This window comes from Phyllopteryx taeniolatus, unplaced genomic scaffold (assembly GCF_024500385.1).
Source record: "Phyllopteryx taeniolatus isolate TA_2022b unplaced genomic scaffold, UOR_Ptae_1.2 contig_24, whole genome shotgun sequence".
NCBI lineage: Eukaryota > Metazoa > Chordata > Actinopteri > Syngnathiformes > Syngnathidae > Phyllopteryx > Phyllopteryx taeniolatus.
Window position 1 is genome coordinate 3,280,718 of NW_026903162.1, and position 24,349 is coordinate 3,305,066.

The 24,349-nt window shown below is 43.0% G+C and overlaps 2 protein-coding genes across 4 annotated transcripts in view; one reads left to right on the top strand and one right to left on the bottom strand.

Moving 5' to 3' along the window:
- Window positions 1–1,079: 1,079 nt before the first annotated feature.
- On the bottom strand, window positions 1,080–6,223 carry zgc:162297 (uncharacterized protein LOC555865 homolog). Of its 2 annotated transcripts, XM_061764960.1 has the most exons (7): window positions 6,078–6,220; window positions 4,003–4,084; window positions 3,801–3,883; window positions 3,150–3,330; window positions 2,729–2,879; window positions 1,977–2,104; window positions 1,080–1,892 (listed from the first exon to the last, which is right to left on the bottom strand). In XM_061764960.1, the coding sequence occupies exons 2-7, from the start codon at window positions 4,073–4,075 to the stop codon at window positions 1,693–1,695; spliced, it is 816 nt and encodes a 271-aa protein (XP_061620944.1). In that variant the 5' UTR covers window positions 4,076–4,084; window positions 6,078–6,220; the 3' UTR covers window positions 1,080–1,692. The 2 variants fall into 2 exon arrangements, with proteins under 2 accessions (XP_061620944.1, XP_061620945.1); XM_061764961.1 differs by lacking the exon at window positions 4,003–4,084 and having other exon boundaries at window positions 6,078–6,223.
- Window positions 5,091–24,349, top strand: part of ccne1 (cyclin E1) — a 46,109-nt gene continuing 26,850 nt past the window's right edge. Inside the window, exons 1-12 of one of the 2 annotated variants that reach the window (XM_061764957.1) lie at window positions 5,097–5,487; window positions 5,914–5,974; window positions 6,146–6,239; window positions 6,392–6,466; window positions 7,516–7,691; window positions 7,879–8,014; window positions 8,363–8,509; window positions 8,596–8,691; window positions 8,774–8,908; window positions 9,255–9,366; window positions 9,438–9,595; window positions 10,625–11,292. In XM_061764957.1, the coding sequence (XP_061620941.1) occupies window positions 5,961–5,974; window positions 6,146–6,239; window positions 6,392–6,466; window positions 7,516–7,691; window positions 7,879–8,014; window positions 8,363–8,509; window positions 8,596–8,691; window positions 8,774–8,908; window positions 9,255–9,366; window positions 9,438–9,595; window positions 10,625–10,792 (1,311 nt within the window). In that variant the 5' untranslated portion in view covers window positions 5,097–5,487; window positions 5,914–5,960 and the 3' untranslated portion in view covers window positions 10,793–11,292. Of the gene's footprint in view, window positions 5,488–5,913; window positions 5,975–6,145; window positions 6,240–6,391; window positions 6,467–7,515; window positions 7,692–7,878; window positions 8,015–8,362; window positions 8,510–8,595; window positions 8,692–8,773; window positions 8,909–9,254; window positions 9,367–9,437; window positions 9,596–10,624; window positions 11,293–24,349 lie in introns of those variants that run through there. The other variant, XM_061764958.1, reaches the window with a different exon arrangement.

Consider the following 24,349-nt stretch of genomic DNA (forward strand, 5'->3'; position numbering starts at 1 on the left):
AAAATCAACACTTTGTTTATACTCAACAGCACACACACAAGGAGCCAGAGTCCGCCTCGTCCTGCCAAATACGTTCCATTAATCACACGCCCCGCTCTAATGTAACTAATACTTTACAATTAGAGCAGACACCACACGCACACACACACGCCATCCATCTCCCTTAACACGTTCACACAAACACACACACACAGGAAACAGATCAATGCACTAGGTCAAATATTACAGCAGCTTTTCGTGACAGTGTCGGAAAGCCTCCCCCAAAAACATTTAATAAATACAACAATCTGACACTGTAATAGCAAAAAAATATATATATATATTTAAAAATATTTTATTTTTATTTTTTTTCATTTGATGTCTTTCATACACAGAGTTTAATTTGGCATTAATATTGTTTTCTTTAAAAAAAAAAAAATTCCAATGTTCTGGTTGTAGACTTGCCGTCTTTAAAATAAAGAAGTAATAGTATTTAAAAGATACAGATAAATATGTATCCATGTGAAAGTAAATGGAATAGGAAAGTTCAAAACAAAAATTAAAATTCAAAATTTAATTAATTCAATTATTTAATGGCAGTTAGAGGGAAAAACATTGTGGGGTGAAATTACTTATTATTATTATTATTTTTTTAATAAATATACTGACATGTACAATAATTTAATAAGAAGACTAATGTAAAAAAACAAAACAGAAAAAAAAAAAACTCAGATATGTAGATATGGTCGACTGGTTAGAGCGTCAGCCTCACAGTTCTGAGGACCCGGGTTCAATCCCCGGCCCCGCCTGTGTGGAGTTTGCATGTTCTCCCCGTGCCTGTGTGGGTTTTCTCCGGGTACTCCGGTTTCCTCCCACATCCCAAAAACATGCATGAATTGGAGACTCTAAATTGCCCGTAGGCATGACTGTGAGTGCGAATGGTTGTTTGTTCCTATGTGCCCTGTGATTGGCTGGCAACCAGTTCAGGGTGTACCCTGCCTCCTGCCCGCGACCCTAGTGAGGAGAAGCGGCTCAGAAAATGGATGGATGGATGGATGGATAGCAACATCAAAAATAATGTAAAAATTGCTTTACAGAAATGAAATAAACAGAAATTTATTTTCGTGTAACACAATACACATGTGGTCTGTATAAACAATATAATGTGCATTTTGTTGTATTTTTTTATTTATTTTTCTATTCTTAAAATATGTTGAGAATATTGACTCCACTTCTCGGGGTAAATTAATAAAGAAAAGCTGAAAAGCTGTTGTTGCTTGGTCTGTTCCGCCATCTTGTGACGCATAGGGAGCACTGCACCTCATTCAACCTCACCTCACGCAAAACACAAAATGAGTAGAGTGAAAGGCACTCTTTCGGTCTTCTCTGTACAACCATTACAATTTTTACCCAGCATGAACATCAAATAGACAAATATAGCAATCACAGGTAGACAGATAAGAGCAAAAGCGAGCGGAATCTAGATCACTGTAGCGGAGTAAAAGTAGTGTTCCTTCTTGAAAATACTCAAAAGTAAAAAGCATCTTGCAATAAAACCACTCGGACAAGTGCAACTTATTCCAAAAGTTACTTAAGGCCTGCAAGAAAGTCAGTTGAACAAACCACGACGACAAAATGGCAACAAAATCTCCATCGGAGAGACCGAGGAACCACTACACAAACGCATGGCACATCGGGGAGCAGTTCATTTTCTCATGCTGCGCCGCCTCTGAGGAGTCTCATCTTGGTCATGAAGTTTTTGACGCGCTGTGCGTTCAGGTCGCCGCTCCACACGCCGCCGTCCTTGAAGTGCGAGCCCACGAAGACGCCGCTGGCGGCGAAGTAGCGATCCACGTTGTCGTGAGTCACGCCAGAACCGATCAGAACCGGGAGGCTCACCGCCCGGGAAACCTCTGTGTGGGACGACGATCGGAGAACAAGAAGTGAGGAGACTCACCTTGCATGGAGCGAACAAAATGGAGGTTGTATGAAAGTACCGGTGAGTTCTCGCGGGTCGGCCTGGGCTCCCGTGGACGTTCCGGTGAGGATGAGTCCGTCCGAGAGGAAGAACTCGGCGGCCCGAGCCGTCTCCGCCACGCTCACGTCAGACGTCAGAATGTGAGAACTGTGGCCACACAAACACTAAATCATCATTTTCGATTATTTAGTTTATTCATTCACTTATTATTGTTTATTGATGATTGTTTATTGATTTATTGACGACGTAACAAACGCAGAAGGATGAATACGGAAGATGTGGAATGCTACGCAATGGCCAAAGTCAATCACCTGACCTGAATCCGAGCGAACATGCATTTCTGCACTTGCTGAAGACAAAACTGAAGGGAAAATGGCCCCAAGCAGCAACAAGCAGGCAAGTGAAGACAGTTGCAGTCGAGGCCTGGTAGGGCTAATCAGCGATGAAATCCAGCGTCTGCTGAGAACCGGATTTTCACGACTGTAAGGTGCACTTAAAAGTCTTACATTTTCTCCAAAATGGACGGGGCGCCTTATAATGCGGCGTGCCTTATGTGTGCACGCCCGCCGTGTTTGATGGAGAACTTGCCCAGCTGTTCATTTCGGATTCGGAACATGAGGACTTTGATGGATTTGTGGATGCGGATTGATCCAAAAAAAATAAATAAATAACGTGAGTACATTGTTAAATACTTCGATAAAGTACAACCAAACTCACTTTTGCTCCCGCTGCCGTTTTAAAAACATTGTTTCACGTAATAACAAGTGGTACCTGTGTTTCTTCTTGATGTCCGTGAAAACGAGGACGTCCTCCGCTCCGACGCTCTTCCGGTACCTTAGAAGTTCTCCGGCGCAAGCGTGGACCAAACCCTCGTCGGCTACGTGGGAAAACACGAAGCCCTCCGCACGGATGAAGTCGGCGCCTGACAATACAAGAACAATGAAGACACACAACCTCGCTGGAACCTCAAAAAGTCCAGCGCAATCTCTTCCCACACACTGGATTCACCATACAACCATAGAATTCATCTGTTCCTGATTCAAACTGTGGCCATTGACACACCCTTATTAACTCTCAAGGCCAATTAATAATGTTTGTAAACAACAGGCCCCATTCCTCCCAGGTGGCAGTAAAGTGAGTGGATACCACTGCCCCCAATTTGTTCAAATTTTCCAAGAATTGAGCGAGAGACCTGATGCGAGAGTGACAGCGAGCGCCTGCTCGTTGGCGGCGGACAGAACCTGGACGCCGATGGGGATGGACGGACAGACGCTCTTCACCGCCACACACACGGACGTCATACAGGCGCTCACTTCAGGGCCCGGAGACAGCGAGTACGGGACGTCATGCGTGTTCTCCACCATCACGCCGTCCTACAGAGGTAAAGAAATAATGAAAAGATGAAAATCAACATGGAATTCAAATATAACAGTAGGATGACCGAAAAGAAAAAACATAGCATTAAAAGGACAAAATACATACTGTACAGTTGAACATACAACTACAACATCTGAACTTTATTTGGGTTTAATCACTGTAAATGGTGGCAAGTATGAATGCCCTTTTAACATGCGGCACATTGACGGTAGAAAAAAGTTTGAAATTATTTTTTTTATGTCACAAAAACCTTGCATTTGAACAGGGGTGTTAAGACTTTTTCTACCCTCCGAAGATGGGCATGTCATCTGCCTGCTTATAAGTGTGATAAGAAGTTGGGATGTTCTATAAGTTGAGCTAGAGGCAGCATGGAGTTGTTGAACAGAAGTGTACTATGAGTGGACTCTTGGGGTGCCCCGCATGGCTCGGTCAATGTGAAGGTGTGAGGGAGCGTGCTCCTGCTTACCAGGCCTGCATCGCGGTATATGCTCGCCTCCCTGCAGGCCTCTTCGATGATTTGGGACATTTTCATGCATCCAAGTGGAGAGCCTGTCAAACGGAAGAAATTAATACCATTTGTATTCCCAGGGGAAAGAATGCAAACAAAAATAATCTGTTCCACGGAAACTAAATTAATGAATGTAGGTAATGTAATAGATCAGTGTTACCTGGCAAAGCTTTAACGTGGATCATTCCAATTACGACACATTTTAGATGTCCGAAGAGGTCCAACCACTTCATTTTTTGTCACTTTATGCAGCAAGCAGGGAGCAAAGAACAACTTTTTTTGTTTGTTTTGTTTGCAAGCCACTTGTCACGTGACCGTCCAAAAGTCCACTTGCGATGTATTGACATCCAACTAGCACAGAAAAATACTGTACGTCTATTCATTTTCTATAGCGCATGTCCTCATCGGTGTGGAGGGCTGAGCCGCAGTCCATCCGAGCTGACTTCGGGCCAGAGGTGGGGCACACCGTGGACTGTGCCCTATCGTTGTCTGGCAACCATCAAATTAATTGTCTATATGTATGCTGACAACGATCTGGATTCACAGCATTGTGAATAATCAGAATCATCTTCATTTTGCCAAGTATGTCACAAGGAATTTGTCTCCGGTAGTTGGAGATAATGTTATTATCCCAGAGCAAAAAGTGATCTTAGAAAAATAAGTAATGAGGACTATATTAAGCAAAATAATCTTTCATTAAAACAGGATATTTTGACTTGGCAACATTTCTAAAAGCAAGTCGTATAGAAGGTACAATGTGTGCATTAGCATTTGAGTCACTGCTCAAATGTTGTAAAAAGTTGCCACAATAAATAAAATAGCTAAATATGCTCCAAGGCGGATTAGTGGCGAGGGTAGTCTGAAAACTTGATTAAGCCAACAACAAAAGTACTAAATTGGAATCTATGACGAGGCCTGGCAAAAGGAGGGGCGACTTGCCTTAACTGGCAACCCGCAGCAGAAATGGGCGCCATGGCTGAAAAAGCCGCGAGCTAACGTCATCAAACATGGCTCTTTTGTCGTCAAACGAGCATCGCGACCGACGTGGCAGCGAGCCGCAATCTTTCCCCGAGAGTCACCGAGCACCTTCGCTGCGCGTTTAACCCACAAACCGGCCGTTCTGGTCTTCAGTCGCGCTTCAAGTGCACTGACTCGGCCCTTTGTTTACATCCGACGGACTAGCCACGCGGTGCCGGCTACTTCCGCCTCGGAGGCCACGCCCACGCAGCTGTCACCCGGCCGTCACGCCTCCACGCGTTCACAGGCGGCCACAATTAGTTGCAAACTCCACCGTCAGAAGGAAGCACTCGCCACGCTTTTTCGAACGCTTCCACGCGCGAAAGTGTCGTCGTTTTGCGGCTGGGCGCGAGCGACTCGGCGACTCGGCGGCGCGTTGCGGGGCGGAAGAAGGCCGTCGGGAGGCGGAGAAGAAGACGTTTGAGCGCCAAGTTAAATCGCCTCCTCCCCGCTTGACGCGCCAGCCCGCTCATTGCGACCCGCCGCCGGCCTGCTGCGACCACGCACCCACGGAGCTCCTCCGAGACGACGAACGCCATCGAGCTGATCGATGCGCTCATTGATCGATCCAGCTCATGATCGACATTTGCTCGTGACCGCGAGTGAACTTCAAGAGAAGCGTCTTGAGGTGAGTACGACCGACTCTCCATCGCATCGACGCCATTTAACGCCCAATGGAGGTACAATCGATCAATGGAGGCACAATCGATCAATGGAGGCGCTCAATCCGATCGTTTGGTCTCATTTTCGCAACATAGTCGACGCAGCTGCGTCGGCCATGATGAATCCAGCCAGATGTCCAAAGTTTGTGAAAGAAAAAGAACACGTCGCCAGGACAAATCCACCAAAATAATAATAATAATAATAACCTGACGTATTTTGTGAGCTTACGCGGAGTTTCGTGAGCACGTTTGTGTTTTTTTGTTTGTTTTTTTTGGCGACTTGAAACTGTTGCCGGGCTTTGTCAGCTGAGCGTGGGGCGGGGGTGAGGAGTGGGCGCTTGTTCTCTCTTCAAACTCCCCCAAAGTGACTTTAAACGACTTCTTCCTCACAGGTTGACTCCCGCCCCTTCCCCCGAAGACAGCCGGCCTTGCGAGTAGAATGCCGGGCAGTCGGTGAGTGCTCGTTCGGCCTCTTTTAACACCACCGCCGAGGTTTAGCCTCCTCGGCTAGCTAGCTTGCGGCTAAGGCACCTCGTTCCCGTTTGGCGGAACTCACCTCAGCGTCCCAATACGCACTTTACTGACAACTACTCGACTGTTGTCACCTTTGGACTTGTCACCCAGGGAAGAAACGGAACGAGACGCCGAGTGTGTTGCTCCCGAGGCGGCCAACGTGAAGTCGACGAGGCCGAGGAAGAGGAAGGCAGATGTTGCCATTGTGAGTGGAGCCCTCTCCCACTCCCCTCCCTGTTTGTCTTTCTTGGAGATGGGGGGGGGGGGGGGGGGGTGAAAAAAAAGAAAAGAAATGCTGACACTAAGCAACACTAAATATATGGAATGTCGAGCTAACATGGAATTGTTTGACTTCAGTATTTACATGATGTGGACCAGGACGCGGCATACACGACCAAGAAGAAGAAGCAGCAGCAGCAGCGAGAATGTGAGGTAAAACTTCCACATTGAACATCTCGGGAAGACTTCACAATAGGATAAAAGTATCCCCCCCCAAAAAAAAGCACTGGATTTTCAGACAATCGGGCACAAATGTGCCTTTTTCCATTCGAAATCAACTTTCCCCCAGAAATACATTCAGGTTGGAATAATTCATTCAGGGGTAGAGATTTGAAATCAAGTTTTAACGCCACAAATCACCATACGAGGAAGTTTAAGGTTTAAACTTGAAGTACATTTGATGCTATTAAGTAATGAGGCCTCCCAACTACAAAAATCCAAATGCTGCTCAGTCGGGAGTTCCTACTCGACTACGGGAAAAGTCAATTAAGACGGTGCTTCTCAAACGTTCTCCGCCATTTACCAAAAAAATACTCCTTTATTTTATTCCTAAAAAAAAAATCATACTACTGTAAACTACAGTCAGAAATAATCTAGTGGGAATGTCTGAAGTCCCCAAAACTTGGCTGATGACAATGATTAGCGTGCCATTTAGCATTAGTGGTATGTTACAGTCCATTATATGGAAAACTACAAGCATAAATGTTTCATTTGGCCAGATACTGTAGTGCATCATACAGCATTTACGCACACTTAAACATTTGTGTTAAAAGGTGAAATGGTATCACAATTTGTTCTCTCATTTGTTTATGTTAAATGGCGACATCTAGTGTAACCAAAGTAGTACTCCAATACGGAATGCCGGTTGAATTATTATTATTCTTTTTTAAAATTATTTTATCCCACCTTTTCATATTTGGTCAACTTTCAACACAAAATTATCTTTTAAATCTGCAATCATTTGCGTCAGCATTAAACTACCAACATAAAACATTTACCGGTACAGTTTTTGAGTTGCATTTTAATATCATTAATTGCCATGAAACCTTTAACTGCATTATTTTATTTTTTAAGTAACTTGTTTACACTTGATGATTACCTTTGTAAGTTCCAGGAAACTATAAAGTCTAATTGATGTAATGTCTCCTAAATTGTACCATTCCAAAACTCAAATTTTTTTGCTTGTTTTTTTGTCCGTGAAGGCGTCGTGGCAGTCTGAGGACGGCGCGTGCGCGAGTCCCCAACGGCGGACGCCCACGCTGGAGCACGACGAGGAGCGTCAGCAGCAGGTCACGTTGATCAACGCCGGCTTCCCGCACTACAACTTCGCAAATGTCTTTGCTACACCCGTACACTGTGCACCTCTGCCTACGCTATGGTCAGTACCCAACCTGTCTCGCATATTCACTACAGACGCGTGCAGTAGTTCTTTTGACTCATTACTACTACAAAGAATAGAATAAGTAGTAGAAAGAAATGACTACTATGACTTGTACTACTTCTACTTCTTTTGCTATTCCCACCACAAGTTATCGTGTGTTTTGTCCCGTGTGTTTTGCATTCAGTTGGGCGTGTAAGGACGTGGTGTGGAACAACATGCTTGCCAAGGACAAGACGTACACGCGCAACGTCAACATGATGGACAAACATCCTCACCTTCAGCCCAAGATGAGAGCCATTCTTCTCGACTGGCTCATGGAGGCGAGTACGGTCAACACCAGTTCGTCGCATGGGGTATACTGATTGCGCCCCCTGATAGCCGTTGGCGGGGAAAAAAAAAAAAATCTGTATTTTAGCCGCATCGTTACATAGGCCGCAGGGTTCAGAGCGCGGGGGAAAAGTAGCGGCTTGTAGACCGGGAAATACAGTGTTTGCTAACAAAAATCTTCTAGCTTAATGCTAACATATAATGCAAAATGCTTAAGAATCTGCGTTATAGCAATGAGGAACTGTGATAAAGCATTGGCTCACTATAAACCGTGATGCAGTTCAAATACTCAAAAGTATTTGATGACGTCACGCTTCGGTGTTTGTTTTGCGGTCGTTCAGGTGAGCGAAGTATACAAGCTGCACCGCGAGACGTACCACCTGGCTCAGGACTACTTTGACCGCTTCATGGCCACGCAGATTAACGTCTTCAAGTCCACGCTGCAGCTCATCGGCATCAGCTGCCTCTTCATCGCAGCAAAATTCGAGGTACACATCTTGTATTATATAGTCACTAGACACAACAGAAATAGTAGTCGTAGAACTTCGTTGTATTGGTTCTTTGGCTCCCGCAGGAGATGTACCCTCCCAAAGTGCACGAGTTTGCCTACGTGACGGACGAAGCCTGCACCGAGGACGAGATCCTCAGCATGGAGATCATAATCATGAAGGCGAGTGGCGCGCCGGGCTGGTGGGCGGCCATGTTGTGACGCGTCAGCTGATGGTGTGGTTTGGGGTTGTGGTCATGATCAGGAGCTGAAGTGGAGTTTGAGCCCGCAGACGCCCGTGTCCTGGCTCAACGTCTACATGCAGGTGGCCTACCTCAAGGAGTCGGACCAGCCGCTCATCCCCAAATACCCTCAGGCCACCTTTGCTCACATTGCAGAGGTCAGGCCTTTACTTTGACTTTCCTAAGATATTGTATATTAATCAAGCTTAAAATAGTATTTGTGCTTTGCAACACTGACAAATTATTCACATTCAGAATTCGCATTACGGTGATTCAACAAAGCGTGTTTAAAAAATTAACAAATGGCATCGAAAATAGGATCATTCGGGTAATGGGACTGCTGAGATTTTAATCCCCCAGTCATATTTGAAATACAGTATGCTTTGCAATAACAATGATCACATTTGACTCATTTGTTCGAGCGGACTGTAGTGCGGTCGCATTCGAAAGCTCACCCCTGAAAATGTCTTGATGTACAGTATTTACGTATTTGTATCCGTGCAGCTTCTGGACGTGTGCATGCTCGACATGCGCTGCCTGGAGTTCTCCAACGGCATCCTGGCCGCCTCGGCCCTCTTCCACTTCTCGTCTCTGGAGTTGGTAGAGAACGTGTCGGGTACGTTTACAAACCCTCGTCCTCGCCGCTCACCCGCTAGCTCGCTAACATTCGCCAATTTGTTTGTGTAGCGTTGAAGCGGGCGGAGCTGGAGGAGTGCGTGCGGTGGATGAGGCCGTTCGCAGTGGCGCTGCGGGAGTCGGGCGGCTCGCCCACGAAGACGTTTGCGGGAGTGGCTGCGGAGGACATGCATAACATACAGACGCACGCCCCCTACCTGACATGGATGGTAAGTCCACTTCCGCTCTCATTCAACTGCCTGATTAGTCAGGAGCGATAGTGTGTAACATGAAAAACACGCATCTAAGAAGTCTATATATAAGCTTTTAAAAACGTATATACTGTAAATATATGCAGTTGATTATTTTAAATAAACACCAGCAGTAACTACATAGGTTGACAGCAGCAAGAATAGTCAGCAGCATTATATGTAGCCTCAACTACATTTTATTTTTAGTCTACTTATAAGCAATGCACAATGAAATAAACAAGAAATGCTTTACATACAGTAATATGAATACCATATAATGAACTACACACTATTTTTACAAGTATGACCAGCACCAATAATAGTCTGCAGCATTATGTAGCGAAAAACGATACATGCACTGAGAGTTTGTACATAAGCAGTTGACAGTGAATATAACGGCAGCAATGTTTAACTACTCGTTGACAGCAACAAGATTAGTCGGCAGTGTTGTTTTTATTCAGTAGCATGAACAACATTAAAATAAAATTGCGTTGTAGGCCACTTAAAAGTTAAGTACAAAAAAAATGACTGTAATAGATTAAAAAAAAAGGTTGAGGCCACTGTTGCATTATGCACAATTTGAACATTAACACACACATTAAAACAACAATAATGACAAACAATTGTATATGTATGGTTATTCAAAGTTAAACAAATGAACTGTACAAATGTACTGTACTGGTTTAAAAAAAAAACAATTCAGTTTGAACATTGAAGTCAGTGATTTTCTTGTACCAGTAGAGGGCGTCTGTGTACCACACTCAGAGAGTCACTGATTGAGAGCATTTATTTGCAGAAAATGAAACGTGGTTAAAAAAAACAGTAAAGGTCCAGTGTTTGGTCGAATTTTTTTCCCCCCAGAGCTGTATACAGAAACATAAAATCACTATTTAAAAAAAAAAAAAAAAAAAAAAAGCCCATCAGGGCGATGTGTAAGAATCGGCTTCCTTCCTTCCCTCGCCTCCGTGGCGCACCACTTCACGCGCCCTGTGTCATGTTGTGGCTCAGGAGAAGGCGTCGTCCTACCAGGACTCGGACCTGGAGCGTCACCGCGACTGCCAGGTGCCGTACGGCATCCTCACGCCGCCTCTGAGCAGCGAGAAGACCGACGACGACCGGGATGCGCCGCAAGTGCGACCCAGGATGCGCGGGGCCGAATGGACGCTAACCCTGTAGAATCAGTACCCTTTTTTTTTTTTTTCAGCTGGAATTGATCATTTTTAAGGAATCTTTTGGGACAGTATGTGGTTTTTTTTTGTTTCTTTGTTTCTTTGTGCCAGTCACAGGACATTTTTATTTAAGACGAGTTGTCTTTTTTATTTTCTAAAAAAAAAAAAAGAGGGTCCACGGACTGATCCTGGAGTCTGGAGACTCCGTGCTGCTACACGGCCGGCGGGCTTTGCATCAACGTGTGTGTGTGTGTGACAGTTCACTTGGCTAACAAAGAATCCAAGTGACCTGAGCTTGAGAAGCTCAACTACGCTACTCACAAAGGTTGGGAAGATTCCACCCTCAAGCCCAATATCGTTTTGTGAGTGAGTAGTGTATATTGACTGTATTTAACAAGGACTTTAAAACTTCCCCACCCTGAAACCTAACCACCACCCGAAAACGTCTGTGCGACTTTTTTAGAAATCAAATGCTGCTACATATTTTTCATTAAAGATGTTTCTCAATATGCTTGTCTGGTGCTTGGAATGTTTGTATAATGGAAAAAAAAAAACACCACTTAGTGACTGAATCCCAAATACGACTTTAATCTTGTAATATTATGACAATCTTAAAAGCATGCATTTCTTAAATTCAGTCTCCTCCAAAAGTATTGCAAAGGCAAGGTCAATTCCTTTTTGTTGTATACTGAAGACATTTGGGTTTCAGATCAAAAGATGAATATGAAACAAAAGCTCAGAATTCCAGCTTTTATTTTACGGTATTTACATTGAGATGTGTTTAACAACTCGGGACACAGCACCTTTTGTTTGAACCCACCCACTTTTCACAGGAGCAAAAGTATTGGAGCACGTGACTGACGGGTGTTTCTAGTTGCTCAGGTGGTGTTGCCTTTTAAATTGATTGTTTAAACATTAGTGCTTGTTTTTGGCTTTGCGTTTCACCTGTGAAAACTGCATTTGCTGTTAAGCAAACGTGAAGACCAGAGAGCTGTCTTTGGGAGAAAAGCAAACCATTTTGAAGCTGAGAGAAGAGGGGAAATTGATTAGAGCTATTGCGCAAACATTGGGCATAGCCAATACGACAATTTGGAATGTCCTGAGGTGGCACGGTGGCTGACTGGTTAGAGCGTCAGCCTCACAGTTCTGAGGTGCGGGATTCAATCCCCGTCCCCGCCTTCGTGGAGTTTGCATGTTCTCCCCGTGCCTGCGTGGGTTTTCTCCGGGCACTCCGGTTTCCTCCCACATCCCAAAAACATGCATTAATTGGAGACTCTAAATTGCCCGTAGGCATGACTGTGAGTGCGAATGGTTGTTAGTTTCTATGTGCCCTGCGATTGGCTGGCAACCAGTTCAGGGTGTACCCCGCCTCCTGCCCGATGACAGCTGGGATAGGCTCCAGCACGCCCGCGACCCGAGTGAGGAGAAGCGGCTCAGAAAATGGATGGATGGATGGAATGTCCTGAAGAAAGAAATTACTGGTGTACTAAGTACATCGAACAGGTCGGCCAAGGGTATCAGCAGCATTGGTGACAGAAACATTGTGAGAGCTGTGAAGAAACACCCAAAGACAACAGTCAGTGACATCACTGAAAACCGCGACAGGGCAGGGGTGAAGGTATCACAATCCACTGTTCGAAGAAGACTTGGAGAGAAGAAATATACAGGCCATACCACAAGACGCAAAGCACTCATCAGCAAAATGAATCGGAAGGCCAGATTGGATTTTGCAAACGAGTACAAAGATGAACCACAAAAGTTTTGGAACAAAATTTTCTGGACTGACGAGACCAAGATTAACCTCCTCCGATGTGACAGCAAGGCCAAATGTAGAAAGAAAGGATATGCTCATGATCCAAAACACACAAGCTCATCTGTGAAGCATGGTGGAGGTCATGTCATGGCTTGGGCTTACATGGCTGCTTCTGGAACGGGCTCACTATATATTTTAGCTCATTTGAAAAGTGAGTGGCTTCAAACAAAAAAGGTGTGCTGTCCTGAGCTGTTTAACACACACAGCTGTAAAAAAAAATAAAAAATTCTGAAAAAAACAAGAATATGCGTGGATTTCTGTGGAAAAAGCAGGGGATCAGAAAAAAAATAACTTGAATAGTCAGGGGTTTTCACGAATAATGGGGTATAGGTTAAAAAAAATTGCAAATATCTATTTGTGTCAAACTGGGACTATGAGGAGGTCCACGAAGATTTTTCTTGCCATCTATCAAGCTTCAGTAAAGATACTTAAAAAAGGCTCAAATTATGATATGAGATGAAAATGTCTGCAGAAGAGCAACTCTGCCTCCCTCTTGTGGCCGCAGGATGCACTGCAGACAAAAACGTGCCACATTTGTTTTCATTACAGTAAGTCATTAAAATATTCGTTCCAATTGATAAATTATATATATATATATATATATATATATATATATCAGATAATGTAATAAAAATAAAAATCATATTCAATAATAAAAGTATTTTTAAAATGTATACACAGACTGTTTTCCCTGAAATTTTAGTGACAATTCTGAATTGCACCACCTCAAAGCATTAATTCAAAAAAACAAAACGTGTAATAAATAAAATAATAACAACGTTTTTGCAGTTTTTCGAAATAACAATAATAATAATGAAGGAATAAAATTGTATGAATAATTTAATGCAGCCCTATGGGGGGCACAAGCCAGTCCAAACTGTAGGCCGGTCCCAAGCTCGGATAAATGCAGAGGGTTGCGTCAGGAAGGGCATCCGGCTTAAAACTTTGCCAAACAAATTTGAGCGTTCATCCAAAGAATTCCATACCAGATCGGTCGTGGCTCGGGTTAAGAACGTCCGCCACCGGCGCAGTTGGAAATTCAGCAACTGTGGGTCGAAGTCTAAGAAGAAGAAGACGTGGCAAGCGGGTTCTTTGGCAGAAAGACAAGAGGACACAGAGCACAGAGTCAAGAACTGAATGTGGGGACTCTGAATGTTGGGACTAAATCTCGGGAGTTGGTTGACATGGTAATTAGGAGAAAGGTTGATATATTGTGTGTCCAGGAGACCAGGTGGAAAGGCAGTGAGGCTAGAAGTTTAGGGGTAGGGTTGAAATTATTTGACCATGGTGTAGATGGAAAGAGAAATGGAGTCGGGGTTATTTTAAAAGAAGAGTTGGCTAAGAATGTCTTGCAGGTAAAAAGAATATCAGATCGAGTGATGAGGCTGAAACTTGAAATTGAGGGTGTTATGTGTAATGTGATTAGTGGCTATGCCCCACAGGTAGCATGTGACCTAGAGGTGAAAGAGCAATTCTGGAAGGAGCTAGACGAAGTAGTTCTGAGCATCCCAGACAGAGAGAGAGTCGTGATTGATGCAGATTGTAATGGACATGTTGGTGAAGGTAAGAGGGGTGATGAAGAAGTGATGGATAAGTATGGCATCCAGGAAAGGAACTTGGAGGGACAGATGGTGGTAGACTTTGCAAAAAGGAGGCAAATGGCTGTAGTGAACACTTTTTTCCAGAAGAGGCAGGAACATAGGGTGACCTACAAGAGCGGAGGTAGAAGCACGCAGGTGGATTACATCGTGTGCGGACGATGTAATCTGAAGAAGGTTACCGACTGTAAGGTTGTGGTAGGGGAGAGTGTGGCTAGACAGCATAGGATGGTGGTGTGTAAGATGACTCTGGTGGTGGGGAGGAAGATTAGGAAGACAAAGGCAGAGGAGAGAACCATGTGGTGGAAGCTGAGACAGGACGAGTGTTGTGCAGCTTTTCGGGAAGAGGTGAGACAGGCTCTCGGTGGAGAGGAGGAGCTTCCAGAAGAGGCGAAAGGAATACATTGAGATGCGACACAGGGCAAAGGTAGAGGTGGCAAAGGCCAAAAAAGGCATATGATGACATATATACCAGGTTGGACACTAAAGAAGGAGAAAAGGATCGATACAGGTTGGCCAGACAGAGGGATAGAGATGGGAAGGATGTGTAGCAGGTTAGGGTGATTAAGGATAGAGATGGAAATATGTTGACTGGTGCCAGCAATGTGCTAGCTTGATGGAAATAATACTTCGAGGAGTTGATGAATGAGGACAATGAGAGAAGGGAGAGTAGAAGAAGCAAGTGTGGTGGACCAGGAAGTGGCAATGATTAGTAAGGGGGAAGTTAGAAAGGCATTAAAGAGGATGAAAAATGGAAGCAGGAGAGGTGGCTGTGGAGTTTTTGACCAGCTTGTTCAATAGAATTGTAGCACGTGAGAAGATGCCTGAGGAATGGAGGAAAAGTGTGCTGGTGCCTATTTTTAAAAACAAGGGTGATGTGCAGAGCTGTGGGAACTAGAGAGGAATAAAGTTGATGAGCCACACAATGAAGGTATGGGAAAGAGTAGTGGAGACTAGACTCAGGACTGAAGTGAGTATTTGCGAGCAACAGTATGGTTTCATGCCTAGAAAGAGTACCACAGATGCATTATTTCCCTTGATGTTGGTGGAAAAGTACAGAGAAGGCCAGAAGGAGCTACATTGTTTCTTTGTAGATCTAGAGAAAGCCTATGACAGAGTACACAAAGAGGAACTGTGGGACTGCATGTAGGAGTCTGAAGTGGCAGAGAAGTATGTTAGAATAATACAGGACATGTACGAGGGCAGCAGAACAGCGGTGAGGTGTGCTGGAGGTGTGACAGACGAATTTAAGGTGGAGGTGGGACTGCATCAGGGATCAGCCCTGAGCCCCTTCCTGTTTGCAGTGGTGATGGAAAGGCTGACAGATGAGGTTAGACTGGAATCCCCGTGGATCGTGATGTTCGCAGATGACATTGTGATCTGCAGTGAAAGCAGGGAGCAGGTGGAGGAACAGTTAGAAAGATGGAGGCATGCACTGGAAAGCAGAGGAATGAAGATTAGCCGAAGTAAGACAGAATATATGTGCATGAATGAGAGGGGTGGTGGGGAAAGAGTGAGGCTACAGGGAGAAGAGATAGCAAGCACACGTCCAGAGGAGAAAATAGTGAGTATATTGGTAGAAGGAGGATGAGGATGGAGCTGCCAGGCAAGAGAGCGAGAGGAAGACCAAAGAGAAGGTTGATGGATGTCATGAGGGCAGTTGGTGTTGGAGAGGAGGATGCAGGAGATAGGCCGACATGGAAAAGGATGACGCGCTGTGGTGACCCCTAAAGGGATGAGCCCAAAGGAAAAGAAGAAAATTGTATAAATAATTTAATCATAAAATTAATATAATACAATAACTAAATCTGAGCTAAGTAAGGAATTTAAAATTTATATAACTGAATAATGTAAAAAAAATAAAATAAACAAATTTGACTTGATTTTTCTCCTGAAAATTTGCTGACATTCTGAATTGTACCCCCTCAATAATCTAAAAATCAATAATCTATATACTCTAATAATAAGACTGTAAGAAGAAAAATGAGTATTTGTGACGTGATGTGACTGCAGGCACGGTGATCGACTGTTTAGCACATCTGCCTCACAGTTCTGGGGACCGGGGTTCAAATCCCGGCCCCGCCTGTGTGGAGTTTTGCGTGTTCTCCCCGTGCCTGCGTGGGTTTTCTCCGGGCACTCCGGTTTCCTCCCACATCCCAAAATGACTTCATTTCCTCAATCAACTTGATGGTTGCCCTTATTCAAAAAAAAGTCAATCGTACAAGAATAAAGTTACAATTTTATGCAAGAAAAGTCAGATTTTTATGAGATCGATACGTACTGTCGATACGCCACGGGATTCATGAATTCCATAAAATTCCATCGTTATATTCGTGGGATTGAGACTTTTTTTGTTTTCTTTTTCTTGAAGAAATGCATTATTGTTGCAAGATTTCAACTGTACTCCCATAAGATTATTCCTCTTTTTTTTCCCCCTGAAAATTTTTTTTTTTTTTCAGGATCAATTAGGTTTTCTTTTTTTTAAATGGTACTATTCTCATAAGATTTTGACATTCTCATAAGATTGTCTATTAAGACTATTCTCGTAAAACTTTTGTCTTTGTCCTCACTCAGATTTTTTTTTAAGAAGAAACGTGTTTTTTTTTTTTTTTTTTGATCAATCCTACTTTTTGAGGGGTAAAACAATCTTTTATTAGATTCTGATGATATTCTTAGTCTGTTTTAGGCTCAGTAAAACCTTTTTTTTTTTTTTTAAGAAATTCAACTTCATCATCTTTTTCTCATCTTTACCTCTGATTTTTCTTGAAAAAAATGTGACATTGTCATAAGATTCTACCATTATTATCGCATGATTCTGATGATAATCTCATAAGAGTTGTGTTTTTTTTTTTCCCCCAAGATCAATTTTTTCTTGAAGAATTGACATTACGGTCTTCTGAATCTGTCCAACATATTTTGGGAAAAGTGAAAGAATTCAAATGAGAGTTTGAAATTATTTTCACAACAGCTTTGTCATGCAGCGTAGTCTTAGATTGTGACCGCCCATAATTGGATTTTTCAGCCCACACTTAAGAAGACACCTAGCTGTGACTTGTTTTTGTTGTTGTTTTGGCTGTGCAACGTTAGGTCTATTTTGTGGTTATTATTTATTTGACAAAGATTTTGTTGATTGTTTGTGACTTGATAAAGATTTGATTCATTATGTTTTTGATTAAGTGGTGTTGTTCTCCAATATCTCAGTACTTGAATAGTTTTTTCACCGAGTACTTTCTTACTCTTAATTATTTGGAGGACTACTTTTTACTTTTACTTGAGTCCTATTATTTGAAAGTAGCAGTACTCCTCCTTGAGAACAATATTTGGCTACTCTACCCGCCTCTGAATTCTGACGTTATTCTCACAGGATTCCCATGATATTCTCAAAAGAATTTTTTTTGTTTTTTTTGTTAATTCAATTTAATTTAACTTCTCCTGAAGTTACATCTTTTTTGTCTCCAGAATCTAAATGACCTTTCTCTTGACAAAATGCAACCTTATTCTAATCTTGTTATTTTTGTTTTAGGACGAATGACTTTTTGCTTGACAGAATATGAATGAGTTGGTCTAATAAGATTCCGAAGTTTCACTTTTCCCATCCCCAGATGTTTTTCTACTTTTATCTTCTTCACATTTGCAAAAATATTTCTGCTTTTTCTGATGATGTGGCGTAATTGGAAGATGCTGACTCTGCCGTCTCACTCAAGTCTTCTTTCTTAATCCTTGACGCTCATCTTTTTTGGGGATGCAATTGTGTTTCTCTTTTGTGTTCTGCTTTGCATACACTCTACATGTGTGTGTGTGTGTGTTTTGTACTTAAAGGTGGTAACAAAAGGTGCGCGGTGTGTGTTTTGAAAGCCAAAGATTTGCCTTGCTCGGCGCCAGTAGAAAAGAGCAGATCGGATCTTTCGGGATTGGGATGCATTTACGGAATTCCTGTTTTTATTTATTTTTGCCTTTACGATTTAGCCAGCAGCAGACAGACAGCCGTGGATTGTTCCCGCGCGGAAAGGAAGCGAGGGCGAACGAACGTGTTTGCCGAGATAAAAGGCGGCCTGTTGTAATCCTTATTGACACAGCGGGGAGCGCTTAAATCGCGCGCACGTCGTCGGGCCTCCTTCGCCTCGACGTCCTGACGCTTTCTCCCGGGCAAAGATTTCCTGACAAGATTGCTTTCAAGGCATCGATGAGCCACTAGGAAGTGTGTCCGGGTCTCCTTTGTGCAACTTCTGGAACCGTCTTTGTCAAGTGAAGTGAGGTAGCGTTTAGCAGGAGGCTAGCAGTGCTGACGCCAACCCTTCTAGCAAGAAGTGGAAAGAGGAATACTTTTGTCTCCAATGGTGATTGAACTGTAAACACAATGTTTGTTTTTTCTCAAATATAATTCTTAGTAGCCACATAAAACCTTTTTCTCCAATTTTATTCTTGTGAGATTACGATTTATTTCCCGATAAATGACTTCTCTTTTTTTTTTTTTATTGAAGTTTATCCTTGTGACATTATGACTTTTTTTCCTTGAAGATTTAAATCATGTGAGACTAAAATTTTATTTATTTATTTTTTGAAGACTTTGTTCTTATGAGGTTAGGAGTTTTGATGTTTTTTTTTTTTTTTTTTTCTTCCTTGAAGTAATACTATCCTTGGGAGATTGACTTTTTTTCTGATAAATCATGACTTTTTAAAGTATTTTATTCTTGTGGAATTGCTTTTTTTCAGATATGACGTTTTTCATGAAGACTAGTCTGTAAGATTACAGTTTTTAGTGGTGCCATTTAAAAATAAATAAATAAATAAATAAATAATAAAAGAAACATCTTAACGTTGCCCATCATCCCATCCATTGATCAGTGGCGATCGTTGAGCCACGCTCCCGCCCATGCCCTGTCGTGGGGTCCGACACTGCTGCCTGCCTCTTACTGTTTTGATGTGCTCTCCTCACTCAGCCTGTTGCCATGGCGCTGGAGATGACAATTGAGCGGCGTGCTTAATGATGTCTTGGATCATCGCCTGCCTGTCAGCCCCCCACCACCCCGAGCCCCCATAACACACACACACACACATTTATGTGTTGGTGAGGATGGACAACTGCTGTGCCCCCCCAGCCCCTCCCCAATATCCGTAATGTTCTACATTGCGTGAAATGGCATCAACGCTTCAATGCATCCTGGCTGCCGTGGCAACCACGTTTCTGTATCATGTGATCGTCATGATGAATGTGACCGGAGCATTGTTAGCATGCACATGCTAGCAATGCTTAAGTCACGGTAGCATCTTCATTGGCTGCTTTAATTCTTATTGCTATCTGATTGTACAACCCCAATTCCAATGAAGTTGGGACGTTGTGTTAAACAGTATACAATGACTTGCAAATCATGTTCAACCTATATTTAATTGAATACACTACAAAGACAAGATATTTAATGTTCAAACTGATCAACTTGATTGTTTTTAGCAAATAATCATGAACTTAGAAATTTATGGCTGCAACACGTTCCAAAAAAGCTGGGACAGGGTCATGTTTACCGCTGTGTTCCATCATCTTTTCTTTGAACAACATTCAATAAATGTTTGGGTACTGAGAACACGAATTGTTGAAACTTTGTAGGTGGAATTCTTTCCCATTCTTGCTCGATGTACAGCTTCAGCTGTTCAACGGTCCGGGGTCTGCGTTGTGGTATTTTACGCTTCATAATGCGCCACACATTTTCAATGGGAAACAAGTCTGGACTGTAGGCAGGCCAGTCAAGTACCCCCACTCTTTTACTACGAAGCCACGCTGTTGTAACACGTGCAGAATGTGGTTTGCCATTGTCTTGCTGAAATACGCAGGGGCGTCCATGAAAAAGACATTGCTTGGATGGTAGCATATGTTTCTCCAAAACCAGTATGTACCTTTCAGCATTAATGGTGCCTTCACAGATGTGTAAGTTACCCATACCATTGGCACTAACACAGCCCCATACCATCACAGATGCTGGCTTTTGAACTTTGCGTCCATAACAGTCCGGATCTTTCTTTTCCTCTTTGGCCTGGAGGACACGATGTGCACAATTTCCAAAAACAATTTGAAATGTGGACTCGTCGGACCAAAGAACACTTTTCCACTTTGCGTCAGTCCATCTTAGATGAGCTCAGGCCGAGAGAAGCCGGCGGCGTTTCTGGGTGTTGTTTATGAATCGCTTTTGCTTTGCATAGTAGAGTTTCAAATAGCACTTACGGATGTAGCGCCGAACTGTATTTACTGACATTGGTTTTCTGAAGTGTTCCTGAGCCCATGCGGTGATATTCTTTACACATTGATGTCGGCTTTTGATGCAGTGGATGGAAGGTCACGGGCATTCAATGTCGGTTTTCGGCCTTGCCGCTTACATGCAGTGATTTCTCCAGATTCTCTGAACCTTTTGATGATATTACGGACCGTAGATGCTGAAATCCCTAAATTCCTTGCAATTGTACGTTGAGGAACATTGTCCTTAAACTGTTGGACTATTTTCTCACGCACTTGTTTGACAAAGAGGTGAACCTCGCCCCATCTTTGCTTGTGAATGACTGAGCAATTCAGGGAAGCTCCTTTTCTCCCCAATCATGGCACCCACCTGGTCCCAATGAGCCTGTTCACCTGTGGGATGTTCCAAACAGGTGTTTGATGAGCATTCCTCAACTTGCTCAGTCTTTTTTGTCACCTGTCCCAGCTTTTTTGGAACGTGTTGCAGCCATAACATTCTAAGTCAATGATTATTTGCTAAAAGCAATAAAGTTGATCAGTTTGAACATGAAATATCTTGTCTTTGTAGTGTATTCAATTAAATATAGGTTGAACATGATTTGCAAATCATTGCGTTCTGTTTTTATTTATGTTTAACACAACGTCCCAACTTCATTGGAATTGGGGTTGTATATGTTTAGTTGTCTGTGGTTTGTAATAACACTTGACTGGTGGGAGATGAAGCTCCTCCCCCTTTCCTTTGATGTAAATGTGGCTCCAGATGTCGTTAGTGACTTTTATTGATCAGTCTTCCTGGAAAAGACACACACACACCACCTAATAATCGCTTATTTAACGTGTGTGTTTTCTAAAATGCGGCACGGTGGACGACTGGTTAGAGCGTCAGCCTCACAGTTCTGAGGACCCGGGTTCAATCCCCGGCCCCGCCTGTGTGGAGTTTGCATGTTCTCCCCGTGCCTGCTTGGGTTTTCTCCGGGCACTCCGGTTTCCTCCCACATCCCAAAAACATGCATGAATTGGAGACTCTAAATTGCCCGTAGGCATGACTGTGAGTGCGAATGGTTGTTTGTTCCTATGTGCCCTGTGATTGGCTGGCAACCAGTTCAGGGTGTACCCCGCCTCCTGCCCGATGACAGCTGGGATAGGCTCCAGCACGCCCGCGACCCTAGTGAGGAGAAGCGGCTCAGAAAATGGATGGATGGATGGTTTTCTAAAATTCTCGCTATTCGTCATCCTCGAACTACCGCGTTCTGTGATACTAGTGCTTTGCTACTAGCTACTGCTATGCTGCTAGCAGTCTTAGTGCTTTGCTAGCAGTTCATTAATGTCCTTAAACTTGCAAGTGTGTTTTGCAGTACTACTTCTATGCTATCAGGTGCTGTTATGCTACCAGAAATGATAGACTAGTACTATACTACTAGCTCATTGATATCGTTGAATTTGCTACTATGTTCTGCTGTGCTGTGCTACTAGCTACTGCTTTTCAACCAGCATTACTAGTGATATGCTACTAGCTCATTATTGTTGTTAAAGTTACTTGTGTGTTCTGTTATACTCATGCTTTGCCACCAGCAATACTAGTGATATGCTACTAGTTCATTAATGTTGTTGAGTTGGCTATTGTGTTTTGGATACTGCTGCTACAGTATGACAATGCTACTAGCTACTGCTATGCTACCAGCACTACTAGTGCTATGCTACTATTTTAATAACGTTATTAAATTAGCTAGTGTGTTCTACAATACTACTGAAATGAGTGCTTTGCCATCAGCTATACTAGTGCTATGCTACTAACTACTGCTATGCTACCAGCACAACTAGTGCTATGCTACTATTTTCTTAATGTTGTTAAATTACCTAATGTGCTCTACAATAGAACTGAAATATGAGTGCTGTACTTAGCAATACTAGTGCTATGTTACTAGCTCATTCCTGTGTTGTTTGCTAGCTGTCCTGTCTGTATTTTAGTACTAGAATGTAAAGTGAGACGTTAAAAGGTAATAATAATGACTATAATAACACTAATATGTGGTAGTTGTGTGAAATGTAGGTTATGACTACTTTTTGTTGCATCAATGTTTCATTTAGTCACGCTGGGATTGGTCTAGTACGTCTTCCTCGGAGTGGCAAGTGTCAGGAAATATTTACGAGAGATGCCTTGAATACACACGCTATTAATAATTCAATCGGCTTTATTCCCCGCTGATGATTATGCCCGATGAATATTTGATATTCTCACAAAGACAAAAGGATCAAGTTCAACTTTGACAAAGTCTCTCATCAATTGTGTGTGTGTGGGTGTGTGTCCTGTTTCAAGTGTCCTCTATTCACGATGTCAGTCAGTATCGATTAGGGGCAGGGCAAAATATTGATATCGACATTGTTTTCATTCTTAAATAAAGGTGGGATAAAATATTGTTATTGCCGTGAATCATTATATCGATTAGGGGTTGGGCATAATATCGATATAGACACATGCTATTGCTGTTACTATTGATCAGGGGGCAAAATATTGATATCACAATATATCAGCGCTATTGAATCAATAGGTGGGTGGGACAAAGGGTTGATATTGTATATCATTGTCAACATCAATTAGAAGTTGGAAAACGATAGATGCATGTATTAAATTGTATGGATTTGAAGTGGAATAAAAGAGTGATTTCAGCATGTATTGTTAAGAGTGTCAGTTTCAATGTTGCGTTGTTCCCCGGTGCAGGCGTCGGCGTGGCCGGCGTCGGCGTGGCCGAGGGCCTCGTTTATCCACTTGATTCGAGCCGCCGTCTAATGGGGCCGTTTAGAGGGGGATGATACTCGAGGTGGCTCATTGTCAACGCTCTGATGAACGCACGACGGACAATCTCTATTGTTAGACGCCACTTGCGCCTCCTTAACCCACAGGTTCAAAAAGTGCCTTTTCTTCCATCTTTGTTGAGCCGTACATTCAGTAGCCATTTCCACAAATGAACAAAAGTGGCACTAGTAGTGGGGGGGGGGGGGGGGGGAGAATTACAAGCAAGTCCATGTACTAGTATGTGCATGGTTGCCACTAGTAATACAATCAAGCGCACTTGTAGGATATTAAAGAAATGCTAAAAAGCTTGCGGACATGGTGAGGCCTGGTGTAAACGCTGCAGTGCCTTGTGAGAAGCAGCAGGGGGTGCTATTGGCCCTTGTTTACCACATGGAGGCATGTTGGGACAAGTGTAACAAATGCCAGGGACGGAAAATGGAAACAGGGAGAATGGGAAAAGGAGAGAGTCCAAACAAACAAAGCTAAAGATGATTAATAAAAGTTCACATTGATCCTCACCTGTCAATCAAAACTTCCTGCCCAAATTTGAAACCGTGTGGCCTCCTTGGGCATTTTGGGCCTCCTTATTTTCCACGAAATATTCCTTTAAGTGATTTTGGGGGGGGGGGGGAATCCAGTGTCTTTTCGTCTTTTTGTCTTTTATACTCTGTCGACGCAATTTCCACCCTCTCCCAAAAAAAAAAAAGAAATAAAAACAATTGAATGAAAAAGGAAAATTGCACTCCACGTAATATTGTACCTCCTAAAATATTACAGTAATAACAATTTACTTTAATGTCTTTATGGTTAGCTCAATAACTGTGATTCAGTATGCTGCGGTAATATTTGTCTTTTTTTTTGCCGAGGATTAAGAATATATTCCTGATGGTATTGCTATATTATCTGTATCTTGTGGCATCTTGGTGCCAAGCAACTTTGTTGAAGTGAGGGGTGGAACTTCATTGAGTCAAGCCATAGCCTTTGGCGCCATCTTGTAGCATCTTGGTGCCAAGCAACTTTGTTGAAGTGAGGGGTGGAGCTTCATTTAGTCAAGCCATAGTCTTGTCTAATAGAAAAAGTCTTTTGCTGCCATCTTGTGGCATCTATCGGCAGTAGTAAACCTTTTCTGGGGTGGA

Bases quoted from the DNA above. Each gene is read 5' to 3' on its own strand.
- zgc:162297 (XM_061764960.1), bottom strand. From the start codon at position 4,075: ATGAAGTGGTTGGACCTCTTCGGACATCTAAAATGTGTCGTAATTGGA. The intron at 3,884-4,002 runs GTAACACTGATC...TCCGTTTGACAG, and splicing joins CCACGTTAAAGCTTTGCCAG to GCTCTCCACTTGGATGCATG. The intron at 2,880-3,149 runs GTCTCTCGCTCA...TTGTATTGTCAG, and splicing joins CGCTGTCACTCTCGCATCAG to GCGCCGACTTCATCCGTGCG.